General features: G+C 39.7%; 1 protein-coding gene across 1 annotated transcript in view; it reads left to right on the top strand.

The window, feature by feature from the left end:
* Positions 1-460: 460 nt before the first annotated feature.
* Positions 461-15,373, top strand: part of LOC121349480 (cytosolic phospholipase A2 epsilon-like) — a 32,948-nt gene continuing 18,035 nt past the window's right edge. Inside the window, exons 1-3 of the mRNA XM_041459969.1 lie at positions 461-487; positions 2,229-2,301; positions 13,662-13,798. Of these exons, the coding sequence (XP_041315903.1) occupies positions 461-487; positions 2,229-2,301; positions 13,662-13,798 (237 nt within the window). The remainder of the gene's footprint in view (positions 488-2,228; positions 2,302-13,661; positions 13,799-15,373) is intronic.

A 15,373-nucleotide genomic window follows, 5' to 3' on the forward strand; every position in this document is an offset into this window, starting at 1 on the left:
AAATAAATATAATTTCGTTGAAGAAAAGGCCTTCTAGAGTTATTTCATTTGTGATACTTTTGTTTGCTGATTGGGGTGCTGTGTGTCTACATGTAGCTACTATTATCTTCTCTGGTTTGTTAATTGCTGAGGCTTCTAGAACATAGATATCCATGCATAAGCACTGTGTGTTATCACCCCCTTATCTTGAATTGCTGATAACTCTTGGCACCTTGGTGTGTACAGCCTTCCCCAAACACACACCCCTGGTATTTAGCTATCAAATAAACCCAGCAAACTCCCTCCCCTTTTCTTCTCATACTTTCCCTTCCATGCAATGAGGAAGGTGGGGCTTGGATATACCACTTTCTCCTCAGCAGGTGCCTCCTTAAATTTTGCAGAGGTAGTTTGTGAATCACAGCTGTTGCCTCTGACAGTGAAGTGACAATCCATCTCTGACTTTTATGCAGCTGGGAGCAGGATGGGCTCATACTGGAGTGCTCGTGAGGTAAGGGTGTGAAAGCTGTAGGAACTAAAATGGCCTGGGGTGTGTTTGTGGCTGGAATTCTGGTCAGGACAAGAGGACTTGTGAGCTTTTATTTCTAGTTTCATGCACATATTTATGTAAGGATGACTTATGCCTTTGCTGATATTAGTTGCCTTGTGGAAGCAGTCTTGGTAATGAAGTTCAGCCACAGTGGATGATTGACATAGAGGCTGGGAACCTTCTGAAGTGCTTCACAGGAGCTTTCTGTGAATTTGGGATGAATCTGTGGTTTGACCCAAGCATTATGAAAGCTGTGCTCTTTCACAATGCAGCATCTGCCAGCTGTGACTATAAACATATATGGCGTCCAGGTAGCTGTGCTAGCAGCCACCTGGTAGTGATGCACATAAGAAGGTCACTGCCTAAAACCAGTGATTAATAGTGATGGTCTTAGTTTCATATTTGTCCATGACTGATGCACAAAAAAAATCTTGATCTGTCTCAGAAGTTGAGGAGGGGTGTATCTTTTTTTTGTTTGTTTATTTGTTTGACAGAAGGTAAGTTGTGGAGGGAAAGCCCTAAAACTGACTGTTGGGCTCCACGGAATGAACACACTGTGTCTCCTTCTCAGTTCTGAAATTAACCTTCAGTTTGCTGTGAACAAGTTATTTGATTATTCTGTGCCTTGCTTCCCTGGTTGTGTAATGAAGATTATAAAGCTTCTCTCCATATACATGGATATGTGTTGAGATAAATGTGTATTGATGCTTGCCGATCTCAAATGGGGCATCCCCATGGCTTAAGAAATAACACATGTGAATATCTAACCAATCTGGTCAAAGAAACACTAAGCATCTACAAATTAATATTTTTAAACAGAACCTGGCAATGGTCTTTTTGTGGAAAATATGAATAGAAAGTGAAGAAAGAGACTGTCCTCTCTGCTCTTCCCCTTTCCCTTAAACACTGACACAGCATCAAGAGTAAAAGTAGAGACTTCTTAGAGATAGAGGGGTGAAGGGAGTCTTTTTCCACCCAGAACGTAAACCCAGACAGATTACATTAAAACATGCCCTTCTCTTTTGGAGTCAGACATAAAAACATACCAAGGTCAGCTTATCATAATTTGAGAGTAGTGGGAGAATTTGTAACTTCTCACCTGGATCAAATTCCTATCTGGAAAAAAGGAGAGAAGTGACATAACGCCCTTAAGGAATTTGGTGGAGTCATTTTGCTAGCAGAGAATGGGAGAGGAACTAGCTAATGCTTTCAGTGAAGCAATAGCTAAAGTTTCAGATACTAAAATCTGCAAGAATTTATAATTGTTTTGAGTCAGATCTGTTATTTGCCTTTCCTTCTGCACTTGACGTTTCAGCTAATGATCCTTCTGCAAATATCCAGCATCTGGTTTGAGTGGGGAAGTTTTGTTAACATCTCTTCCAAAGCTGTTTTTTTGCATCTACTTTTTTCATGTTGTGCTGCATTCTGCTGATGGTGCCTCACTCACCAAACAGTGACACAAAAATTTATTTCTTCTGTCAATGACATATATATACACAGTAGAATATTCCCTCAAACTTTTTCCATTTTTTAAACTCTATGTAGATGTGATTTTCACTTCCAAAGTAGTGCAAGCAGTTAATCTTCCAATTTTGCTGCATGGTTTTGAGAATTGCTACAGGAATTTGTGGAAGAGTGTGTTTTATGAAGCATAAACAGTTTAACGTTAATGTAGGTAATAAACTTTTTCATTTTTCTGCAGAGTGATGAATGCCCCTGCTGTTCATTCTTTGTGAAAATCATAAGAATGAAAAATCTGAGAAAGGCAGATCTGTGTGAGTATCGCAGTCTTTCTTTGCATTTTTTAGTAGTTCGGTTCTGAAAGCAGAGAACATGTGCTTGCTACTGGCATTGGAACTGGTATCTAGTATGAAGTGACACCATGGTTTCAAATACTGATGAATATTTGAATTAGGACTATGCTTTGAATGCATTTTTATATAAACAATACATTTTGGTTTATAGCATGTTGCTATTATTAGTGGAAATAGCAAATGTCTACTGTGGTGTACTGTAAAGTACCTTAACTGCTAACAAGGTTCAGAGGCAGATTGATGAACAAATTCAGGTGTTAATTCTCAGTTGCAGTTTTTGAATTTCCTTTTGCTTTATAGAAAATAAAAGGTAGAAGGAGCATTATATATCTTATTTTTAAACAAATTCTTTTTCTGTCAAAATTTTACTGAAATGTGTTTGAAGTAGACTTTCAGGATAAACAAGTACCATTGAAATGTTTCTGAGGGCTTGGAATGAGTGAAAGTGGAAGTGAAGAGAGAAAAATCTCAGCTGTTAGGTAGGAGAAAGAAAGAAAGCTCAATATCTCAAATATCTGACTCAGAAAGAACAAGTCAGGAACAAAATGGAAAGGAAGTGAATATTAACCTTTGTATATCAAATAAGACCAAGTGAACACAGCAAATATATTTGCCTCCAATTGAGATTCCTATTAAATTCTTGGTTTTCTGCCATTGTGTCTAGCACAGGGATATTGCCTTTTCTTGAAAACAGCAAATCCTTAGAAAAAAGTGAAAGGATGTTTCAATTCCTTGTCTGTCATTTCTATCTCACCTGAACAGTTTTCTGGCATGCTACTACCCTAAGGGAATTTCTAAGCTGCCTTGACAGGCAATAGCATCAAGGCAACCACCTGCAGAGCTGATGACCAAATGTGTGCCTCTGGCCTTAAAATCAGAGATGTTTCTCTCTTTCTCAGCATTTTTTAATGGTTGGAAATTATGATCTTTACATTTTTACGGACAACAGAACTTCCAGAAATCCATAGCTATTTATCTTATCTGCTTATCTTTTATTAGTCTTTATCCTGTATCTTCATTTTGGGCAGATGATTGATTACCTGACTTTAGGTTTGAAGCTATCACACTGGAGATTTTCTTCCAAAGTCAGATGCAGAAGAATGTGTTTTCTAGAAAGAGGCAGAAGAAGCAGTGCAAGGTGACAGGGTCTTAGAGGAGCTGCTTCATCCACTCCCCATTCCAGTTGCCTTTCTTTATTGTGTGCAAGAGAGCATCACATTTTGTTTACCCTCTGAGAATCAGGACCAAGTTACCAGTGTCACAGCAGAGAGTCAGTGACTTTTTATCTCCTCTGTGCATGTACGCTCTCTCAGAGCAAATAATTTTGTTAGTAGAGCCATAACACATGGTGTGATACAGCACAAGAAATGAGACTGTTAAAAAGCAGTACATTGAATAAGAAAACCAGCACGAGAGTGTAGTGCAATTCTTCATGTGGATCACATTTATTTGTTTTAATTACTATTTCTTTACAACTTGAAGTTGTTAAGAGAGACAGAGATGAGGACAGAGAGTTGAAAGAAATAATTCCAGCTGCAAAAAGCCATTGGTGTTCTGTTGGACTCAGGATCTGGTTTTGGAAGACTGCCAGTCAAGCATGAGTACACTTTTCTTTCCTTCAGCTGTGGCACTGCACACGTAATGGGCCTCTTTGTGCAGAGGGACTGCTACCCACAGTGTCCATGTCTTGCACATGGACATATAACACAGGACTTATTTTTTTATTATGGGTTAGCTGTGGCAATCACCTATAATCGTGCTATTGACCTTTTCCCTGTGTATCAGACAAAAGGTTGTGTTTGTACATGGTGTAAGCATAATAACAAAGATTAGGCTACTAATATGCGTGAAAGTCTGTTAGGAATAAGGCTTACTTATGAACCAGAAAGAATTGCTTGCCAATTGTGAAGGCTATCAGGTAACAATAATCTAAGTAGTACATATCATGAAGACATAGCCATTGCAACTTCTAGGCATGTTTGAGTCTGGCTAAATTTTCCTAGTGAAAATTTAAAAGAATAGTGACACCAGACCAGTCCAAAGTCTCATTTGAATTGAGAACATATTCCCAGAACTGGCTTATAATAAACGCTTTGGGGTACGACAAACACTGAACCATGCTTTTCCCTGCCCCAGTCTCCCAAGAAGTCTGTGGTTCTTGAGGTCTGTGGCTGAGAGATGTGGTTTCTGAGTTAACAGTAGGGTTTGCATTCAATTGTCATACCCCAAATTATTTGCTTCTGGAGGCCATTAAGGGATCTTATTTTGTTACTTGTCATCTCGCTTTGCTCTGGACAGGAACCCAGATACTAATTTTCAGTTTCACAGGAAAACACCATTCCCAGTTTCAGATGTTATTCTTTGGGGAGGTCTATAGGGTTATATTGCTAACTAAATAGTTACAGACATTTCTTTTTTTCTCTTTGCCTTGCATGGGCAGCAGAAACACCTGCATGAGAAAACCTGGTCCTTTCCACGCTGGTGTGAAAAGGTCTGTTTTGCATATTAGACATGTCAGTTCTTACACCAAGACAACTGCCCCCTTCTATTTATCTCAAGAATTCCAGAATGCTAATTATTATATGCCTGCCTCTATCTCTGGCTTTAAAACTGAGGCAGCTTTGTGGCTGTCATAAATCTTCACATCTAGCATTTCTGCAAAATCTGCCTGGAGGATGCAATTTCTTTGCAACTGTTCAACAGGGCTTACCTGTGGCACCAGCAAAATGGGGAGTCACTGACAGCATCAGGAGCAAAAGTAACAAGCTGAAGTGCCTGGGCTCTCCATGTTCCTGTTTTCCAAAACCTTGTCCTCCAGAGAAGATTACTGGAAGAGGGCACAGTTTTTCTGTCCACGTCCCACAGTTATTTCCCAGAAGCCAGCTTCATGCCAGCTCTGCATTTCCACCATTTAACCATGGCACAGTTACTTTCTGGAGAGACTTGCCAGCCAAGTACCACTGCATTTCACCCCATCTGCTGCTTATAACAAGAGCTGGATGGGTCTTGTGTAGATTCCCCAGAGCAGGTCTTGTTTTCAGCGTGGCTGCCCAGACCTGCCTTGTTGTGTACAGTCCCACTGGAGCACGCCCAGCACTCACTGATCCCAGAGGCTGCCACTGCAGTCACAGTAGGCCAGGGGCTGGCACAGCTGGCAAATCTGGTTTTGCATGGCCCTTTTCTCAGCAGCTGGGTTCACTGATCTTCCAGGAGATAAAATATCTTCTACAGTGCAAATATGTTCTACACTGCAAATTGACATCTATGGAAGAGAAACCTGTTTGCTTCATGGGCTACAAATGAAAGATAAACTTAACATTTTCTACATACATGTGTTTAACAGAAATATTCCATTCAGAAGAAAAAAAAGGCTTTAGAATTGGTGACACATCCTAATTAGTATTTCGAACAGTCTAAGGCTGCAAAAAGTTTTTGCTGGAATAGTCTACAGCTACTTTTTTTTGTTTGTTTTCTTTAGTATGAAAAGATAATTTCAATCAGCATTCTCAATAGATAAAACTTTAGGCTCCTCTTTAGCTATAGTACTAAATCTGGGCCTTATTAAATCTGAGCCTGTTGCTATGTAGTTTCATAGCAAGCTCATAATGCTACACTACCTGTTGATTTTAGAAGTTGGAAGGAAGGAAGTAGTACCAATGTTTTTCCTTATATCACCTAAACCCTGTGTAAGACCATCAAAATAACAAAACCCCTTTCAATGCCATGTTCTCCAGAGGAAACTAGTGTGTATGGAAAAGACTGATTGAAGATGTGCTCACAATGTGCTGTGTATATTTCCTTTTACTTTACCTCTGACTGTAGCACCGGTGTGAGAGGGTAGCAGCTGAATTTGTGCAGAGAGGGCACTCATGCAATGTGGTCAGTGCCAACAGGCAGCTGCCTGGGCTGCCAGTGCTAATGGCACACTCGCTTTAGGGTAAAATGGTTTCCCATGGTCATTGATGTTTGCAATGGTTAAGAGTAACCCTGGAATGTGGTCCTTTTAAAAAGAGTGTTAGTGTCTCTTCAGGGCACCTCATTTAGGTTCCTGACGTCACTGCCTCTTCAGAGAGGCAGCTTTTGCATCAATGGAGAGGAAAGCCTAAAAGAGCCCAAGAAAAATGCTTGGCAAGAAGAATCTGCACGAGGACAGAGAAGTCGTTACATGGATAACTGCCAGGTTGCAACAAATCCTGTAAACAGGGATTTCCTAACTGGTTAAGAAACTGAAGCAGGTATAAAAACAGCCAGTAATCACAAGATGATCCTCCCTGTGATGTCATATCCCGGAGCAGGGCTTTTTCACTGTAATCGTAAGCTGATTAGATCAAGTTCAAGAACTAATTGCATAACTACTGGGGTACCTGTTGAAATGGAGGCCAATCTGGACTGATGTTTGTAATAAAGTCATAACCACAGTTAATAATAGGAGTAACAACTGAATGGATAATCTCAGTGAATATTACATGAATCAGTTTCATAGCTGCATTTCTCTCTGTTCCTTTCTTTTCAGTCTTCTTTTTTGGTTTCATCGACTCATGTGAACTGAGCCTGCTCATGCTCTTCCTCAGTTCATTGTTACCAAACACTTATATAAACCTATTTTTCCTCAGGTTGCCTATTTTGTATTTTCTAATCTGGAAGATTAATTCCTTTGTTTTCCTTTTTTTTAAAGTCTTTGATGGCCATGATGGAGTGTAGTGCATATTGTACTATATACAATTTTACTGTATTGTATTAATGGTAAATAGTGTGGAGACAAAAAGCTTTTTCTGTGCCTTGATAGCAGCATAAGCTGCCGCTAAAAAGGACAATGCTATTTATAATCAAGGAGATCCTTACTTGCTCTGCACATCTCCTTACAGCTGTGGAAATAATTGCATCTCTTCTGCTAGGTATCAATGGGTTGTACGTAGGTGTACACACATCTTTTTACAGCCGTGCTGGCTTCTGTGTGTTTCTATGTGCAAGAACAGAAAGCTGTTCTGGGGGTCAAAGGTATTGTGTGCTTCATGGCTTCCCTTCGATTCTTGGTGTAGTCTTAAAGCAGAAGAGTTCTCAAAACCATAGTTCCTCATTTCCAAAGCCAGGGCTTCAGCAAGGACACCAGGAGCCTCATAAAGGCATTAGGAAGTTGAAGTGATTTACTGATTGAGAGACTGGTGAAAGTAAAGAACCTTAGGTAAATGGTATGCTCGTCTCTGTCTCAAAAGGAAAGGTGAGTTCAGCTACTGTGCTCTAATACCATACCAGTGCAGGTGGCATTGCATCTCCTGTCCTTCCTTGAACTGGTATGAACTTTAAGGACTGTGATGGTACTATGTGGTCCTAGTAGGCTTCATTATCATCTTGTTTACTGGGGGCTTCTAGTTAACAAGTGGTTGAAACAGCTTTCAAAATATTTTAAAATATTTTAAAATGTCAAAACCTGCTTTAAAACAGGTTTGAAAAGGGTGGAGGCAATGGAAATGAACAGGGGAGAAGCTTGGGTGGAGACGAGAGGCTGGAATGAGTAGGTGGTGATGGCAGCAATGTAGAACCACACGGTGCTTTGAGAGGACACAGGTCCATGTGGAGATTCAAGATCCTTCATTCTTCCTCTGCCATTTGGCTTTCAGAGTTAAAAGGCAGTGGCACACTCTCCTCAGGAAGTACCTTTCTAGTTTGCACTCAGAAAACAGATAATTATGAAGAAGTGTCTTCTTTGATTTCTGAATAGGATTTCTGTTTACACATTTCCTTGGGCTGAGCTGAGTAACGCCTTCTCACCATTTAAGAAAATGAGCTAAGCGTTGCCTTTTCCCATGCTTATAGTCTCCCACATCTTTGAAATTATTGTACCTTAGAATTTTTGATCATTCTTGATAAGGACCATATTTTACTCTATATCCTGCTTACTGTTGCACAATTGTGTGTTGTGTTTATGATCAAAGTATACTTAGCTTGACACTAAACATTAACCACAAATTGAATATCAATAAACCTGTGTTGACAGTACTATTATTTGCTATTTGGACATTCAAATAATTCATAAATAACAGATATTGATAATTCAATTATTCAGTTGTTATAACTATTGATAATTAATCAATAGAGAAGATTGATAACAAATGTTTACTCATTATAAGAACTGCTTCAGGATTTTTTGAGGTATTTGTTTGATGTGCTGTTGTGGTTTAGAAATGGTACTTCCCAGTTTAGTGGTCCCACTAAGACTCTCCCAAGTGCCACTTACTTCTCCTGCTGGGTGGGCTGGAGAGGAGACTTGGAGTTAAAAAAAGGTAAAAATTATGGGTTGAGATAAGAACAATTTACTGGAAACAGCAATGAGATAAGAAAGGAAGCAGTAACAGCAACAATATCAATGAAGAGACTCCCCCCATCTCCAGGGACACGGGGCAAAGGTACAGCTTCTCATGTTTGGTATTTTGTTATGAAAAATATATTTAAATACATTTTTTTTCATTGAATCCCAATAGATTTTTTCCACCTCAGTACCTGTCTTGGTTGTTCGGGTTTCAACAAAAACAGCACCATCTGCAGTTCATCCAGTTATGCATTATGCAGTGTGACTGATATCTGTCATTAGGGATTCGTTCTTTCTCTGTCCTTTGAGCAGAGACACATTTTGTTTTATGCATCTCTCTTACCAATGGACATAGATGAACGCCACTGAGGTGATTGGTACAATAAAAGCACAATGTAATAAGGCCTGTGGTATGTCTTGGTCACTGTGGAGGCTTTGAACACCTGGAGTACTGCCAGGGAAATCCCTGCCCATAGGCAAGATTTTCAGCTTGAGGACCTTCATCAGTGATGCTCTCTGGAGCTTTGGGCAACCTTTTTGCTGAATGGAGGATACTGATTACCTTGTAGATAAGGACCAAGAACCCAGATGTGATTTGCTTATTATGTGGCAGGCCAATGTAAAGTAGAGAGGCTAGATTTGACATGGCTGTATAGTTTGCACTGCTGAGAAGATACATGAGAAGGTCCCCCTGGGACAATGGCTCCTCTTTTGGGCACTTTCTATGACTGTACCCTCAGCAGGAGACAATAAAGTAGTGCTGCAGTAAGTAGCCAGTGAAGGTTAAAAAAAAATTCACTCCCAAATTTTGGTGCTATTGTTTGCATCATATTCTGCAGTTAAATCAACAATAGTTCTGAATATTTACCTGACAAAGGTGCTCATCTTTTCTTACTTGTTTAGGACCCATCTTGACCAAGATTGCCTTGTCAGAGGTGTTTCTGAGTCAAAATAATGATGCTTAAGGAAACAAAAAAATTTAGCTAAGCTTTTAAAAGAATTTTGTTTCTATTCCCTTATTGGGTGAACACTTTCTGAAGAAAGAAAATTTGTGAGTGTTGATTTGGTGGTTCAGCTCTTTCTGGTATTGATTTTGTTCCCACTCCTGTTTTCTTTGAAATCCAAAGCATTTGTGTGTACTGCTTGCAGCCTGTTTCCTAATCTGTTTCTATGATGTTTACTTCTGCTAATGGTTTCTTTAGATGCTCTAACTACCCTCTGTATCTGCATCAACAGTATCGATGTCTGACCAAGACTTAGTTTTGGCTAGTTTATTTTTAAAAGGAAATGAAAGAACCTTCTTAAAGATCTTAGCTAGCAATAGAGCTGAGATTGCACCACATTATCACCCCAAGATGGTCAAAGAAAGTCTGACTGTTTGATAATACCTCTTTTCCAAAAATATACAACATTTTGGGTCTTACTGGCTGATTATGTGAGGGTGGGAACAGTGAAATAGTGGCAATGCTTTTAAAAAGTCTAAAAAGGGTATGCCTACGGAAATGCATGATTTGTAGTTAAGCTGTGCATAGGCTTCTCTGCATTACATGGTGTTGCTTTTTGTGTTGTTTCATTTTGATGATTGTATTGTGATGGTACCTGGAGACTTTATGTATGGATTTAGGCCTTGTTCCACAGACACTGTAACTAACTCTTCCAAGGAACTTACAGTCTTATTTCCTATGTGTCAAAGAAGGAGGTTTGGAGTTGTTTTGGAGACAGCACCCAGCTATCTGGTAATTGATCCCTTGGGCTGGTGTACCATGTAAAGTTGTCCTATCACTTCTTTTCCTGATAGCCAACCCTGGCAGGGAAATGGCTTAGTTGTTTTCCGTGGACTATAATTGGCATGACATTATGGATTATCCTGTTTTCTGCCTTCCAGCATAAGCATGGAAATTATATGGCAGCATTTCCATATTACACCTTACAGGTTCACCTGAGCTGGTCCTCATCTCTTGAAGCAGGATGAAATTTAGCTTGTCTGTCACTGTTTCATACATTTCTGAATACTAGAACAGTCTGAAGTGAGTTACCTAAAAAATTTATAAAATCTCTCTTGCTAGAGCTAATCCTCTAAGAGCTGGAGCAGTCTTCTAATTTTTGCCTCCATTCACACAGAGACACAGATCATTATCCTCTTTGTATCAATCATTTGGACATTACAGAACTGATTATTTGACAAACTTTTTGTTGTTGTTTAATTAGCAAACTCGAATCTTACAGCTCTTTCTCATATGCCAGGCTGCCTAAGTCAATCCTCTTCAAATTAGGTATGTTTCACAGCTAGTAAGAGTTAAAGCATTTTATGGTGGAGGGAGGAAAAGAGTGGAAGAGGATACAACATGGAAGACAATGAGTGAGCATCCACATGTTCCTCTCCAGAGCTAAAAGCGTGTGTAAAAGCATCTCAGTGCTAAATCTCATCATTTGCACTGACATTTAACATTGTGTATTTGGGATCTGGTCCAAAATATAATTAGATTTGTGTTGTTTATGTAAGTTGCCAGATGCATCCTGCAACATTTTAGTTCTGGGGTATAATTTGTTATTCTTCGTGCAGTGTCCTGCCTTTAATTGCTTGTTTTCAGAGTCAAATATATTTGTCTCTATCTATATTCTTGTCTTAGGCTATGTTGAGACTGAGATCTCATTGGTTGCTAACCTAGTTGGTGTTAAATGTGGATCATCAGATTGTGGGACTCTGGTTTTGCTCTTATTAAGGGTGAGCAGCCTTGCTAAAGATTGGACTAACCTCTCAGGCTGGTATAGGTCTATTGTGTTCACAGAGGATGAAGAACTGAAGCTACCACAGCTCTATCTAGGTAAGAGTGTAAGTCACAAGTTTAGCACTTTGATACTCTGAAAATAAGAATGCCTTTCTTCTAAACCACGAGTCATAGCTCATGTGTACATCAAAGAGATATCCCAGATCATAAATGAACAAATTCTCTAAAACACACATACATCATTAGTGCATAACTTGCAGTTGCTGAAGATGCAGCCTGCTCCTCTGGTACCACTAACTATGCAAAGTTCTTTTTCAAAGATCTTTTTCAAATGTTAAAAATCAAGGAAAGAGTTTTCAAAAATAGCATGCGGGAGACAGCTAAACAAATAGTTTCATTACCAATTAAATTGTTATCAACAGAGGTATTGCATATGTTCTGCATTTTAAAATTACAAACGCAGATGTCTCTTATTATTGTGTGTAATGTCAGGATATTTTTTAACATTATTGCAATGTTAAAGTAATTTCTTACCTACTAAGGGCAGTAAGGGTGAAACAATCAAGTGCATGCTGAAAAACTGGAAGATGTTTCATGTTCAGACAGTATCGGAAGACTTGAAAGATAAATCATACATACCCTGATTGCATAAGTTGCTTTAAGCAACACCTATTCATTGCAGCATGGCTTACCCCACAAGTTTAAAGAAAATGTGGAAGGAGAACCAAGAGACTGGTAGAGAAAGAATAATATAATTATTGATCAGACTCTCTTCCTGGGTCACACCCAAGCAGATTACAAAAGTGGAAAGGATAGTTATTGCTGTGTTATTGGTGGGGAAATGCAGATGGAGAAGCAAGAGATATTTAAATGAAACCAATTGCCCTGAGTGACTTAGTGGTCTGTGACAGAGCTGGGAATAGAACCAACCTGTAATGAGACCTTTTCTAGCTGGTTATCCAATTGGTCATGCTGCCTCTCAGCATGTATGTATGTACAGTACCAAACTGCCTGCTATTATACCCAAATCTGACCTGTACTGTGAACACTCAAGTTTTTAGAGCTGGAGACATTGGAGACAGCTGTAGTCACCCACCAGACAAAAGAAATATCCATTCCCTAGAAAGGACATCAGATTTGTTCAAAATGGGAGGGCTGGAAAGGGTAGATGACAGTGTAGAGAGACAGAGCCCCAGCATTCTTCACTACATTGTCAGGGTCAGGGTCTCAGCTCATTACCACAGGTTCACGAGGCATTACTCATTTACAGTCTTAGGAGCAAATGCCCTGCATTGCTCCCTGTGAAAAAATCAATTATGTCCTTATCCTCTTATCTCCAGAGAGATTCCTAACCACCACCAAATTCTCCACATATATCAGACTGACACACAAAGGGAACATTAGTTGCACAGATATCTGAGTACCCAACTCGCCTCTCACCTGGCAGCCCACAGGACACAATTCACCCACACCATGTGGCAGAGCCCAGCACACAGAGCAGCCTGGTCTAGTGGGAGGTGCCCCTGCCCACAAGAGGGGGTTGGAACTAGGTGGTCTTTAAGATCCCTTCCAACCCAGACCCTTCTACGATTCTGTGATAGCTGTGCCCACCCAGACATGTCTGGAGACAAAACAAACCCAAAGCAACTGCTGTGTATTAAGATTTAATGCCATACTTGTAGCTCATTGTGCAACCTTCTGTGTCATTACCACCTTTCTCAGAAATTAGAATTTTCTTCTCTATCAGGGCTCAGAGTTTAAATCCCAGTAAAATAAAAGTGCACTGCTATTTTTGCATATTGTTTTTCATGGTGAAGGTATGTGATGACATGTTGGGTGAGACAGGCAGCTCCTTACATGGACTGGATTACAGACATGTGGGGAGAGCAGACCAGATGGGGAAGGTGGTTTAAAAAGTATTTTACTCATGAAAAAGGTTCTCTTAAAATGTGTAGGCATTTTTCTTCTCCATCACAGAAATCTCTTGATTTGCAACCAACAGGGCACGTACTGATAATGGGTTTGTTAAGTCAAACTAGCTCTGTGTACTCTTTTCTTGCCAGTTGTCTTTATTGCAGCAGTTTATTTGAATCTCCATTCATGACCTGAGCTCCCACTTGCAGGAGGTAACAAATAGTAGTGAATAGTTTTGAATAAAGACCTGTCAGAATAATTATTGAAACACCTCTTTTTTTGCAATTTTCTGTATTCATGCAGTGCTATAAGGCTATGCTTTAAGATATTTGCAGTAATTTGTTAGTTACAACATATCTTTTCAAATCCAGTTAGCCAAACCGATTGCTACATAAGCCTGTCCTTGCCCACTGCTTCCCCGGAGACTGTTCGGACCAAAACCATTAGGAACTGCAAAGATCCAGTGTGGAATGAAACATTTTGCTTCAGGATCCAGAGCCAAGTAAAGGTAATATGCAGAGTGCATTTGTTCTTCTTTGGGGCCAGAGGTATCATGGTGTGATCAATAGGTAGGGCAAAACAAAACTATAAATAAATATGTGTGAAGGACTACAAGGATACTGGTAAGGGGATTTGGAATAAAATGTAGCAGCAAAATTAAATTTAATTTTCTGATATGTAAAAATTGACCAAGATATTTCATAACCATTCCTATAGTGTTCTATCACTTTTCACTTTTTCCTTTCCTTTTTTGATCATGGCTTTTCAGTAATAAATGTGAAAATTTCAGAGTAAATTCAATAGTGTAAAAGATATGTATGAGCTAGGTAGTGAAACCATCACAGGGCTGTACTTTTTTATTATTCCTTTGTAATGACCAGAAATAAAAAAAAGGTCACAAAGCAACAGCTGAAATTTGCAAAAGAGAACTTGATGAACTTTTATCATGATGACAAATGTTAAAGCTTAAGAAGACTTGCAAGTCCCACTATCTTTTTCCTCCAAAAGACAGCATCAACATCAGGGTCTAGGAGTCCACAAAGATCATTGGTAGGCTAAGTAAACCAAGCTTACTTCACACCAGGGGCAATCAATCTCTGCTTTACAGCTTGCATTGCTCATTTCCTAGCGCTAGTGCCCAGTCAGGACTCTCAAAGAGGGAAATCAGCAGGCCAGTCCCCTGGCTCTCTCAAGAATTGCTAAACTCCTCCAAAATAGCATTTGGAATAGCTCAATGTGTTCCTACACCACAGGGTCTCCAGCGAACAATCCCTCTTGCCTTTGACTGCAGAAGTAGCCCATGATACATATTCTCAGGCTTTCTTCCACAGGTGGTACTGGCCCTGTTTGGTAGCTTTCAGCTTTCACATCTGCCTATTTGTGGCCTACAGACAGTGCTTTTCCTGCAAACCTAAAAAAATTCCAACTTCTTTGAAAATGCCATTGAGGTGCAACTTCATGAAACCCTGAAGGTTTAACAGAGAGGTGAAAGGCAAGGGACAAACATTGCAGCATGGGAACAGACACCCACTGATCTGCAACTCTTGCACACTAGCACCTACTCTTCCTGAAAGATTTTTCAAAACTGCAATACCACATAGAAGAGCTAAAAAAAATACCTTGGCCATGGAAGCTGCTTGAACTAGTTCTTCAGGAGTAGTGCTTGTGAAGACCTTATGTTTACTTTCACTAAAGTTGCAGCAGGAGACAAGATATGTGGCATTAGCTGGAGTAGTTTTCAGCATGTGGCAAGAGCAGCATGGTGGTGGTGGCTGTGGCTTGAGTGTAGGCTGCAAAAACATATCCTAGGGATCTGGGACAACCAAAGCTCAGCAGTTAAGATAAGACTCTTGCAGGTTTCTCTGTACATGCTGTAATTCCTGTGCTCATTACCCTCTGAGCAGAACCAGAGTATGCTGATCTGGTTATTTTCTTCTTTCCTGTCTTGTGTTTTGCTGAGGTATTAATCTTCCCAAATTATGGTAGCCAAGCTCAGGAAAATCATATAATACACTGTCACTGTGGAAGAAAAGTGATAGGGCATGTTTGGGCATGTTTGTGCTTGTTTTTCCCAGGAACAGCA

This window comes from Pyrgilauda ruficollis, unplaced genomic scaffold, assembly GCF_017590135.1.
Source record: "Pyrgilauda ruficollis isolate IOZ18807 unplaced genomic scaffold, ASM1759013v1 scaffold14, whole genome shotgun sequence".
NCBI classification, from domain to species: domain Eukaryota; kingdom Metazoa; phylum Chordata; class Aves; order Passeriformes; family Passeridae; genus Pyrgilauda; species Pyrgilauda ruficollis.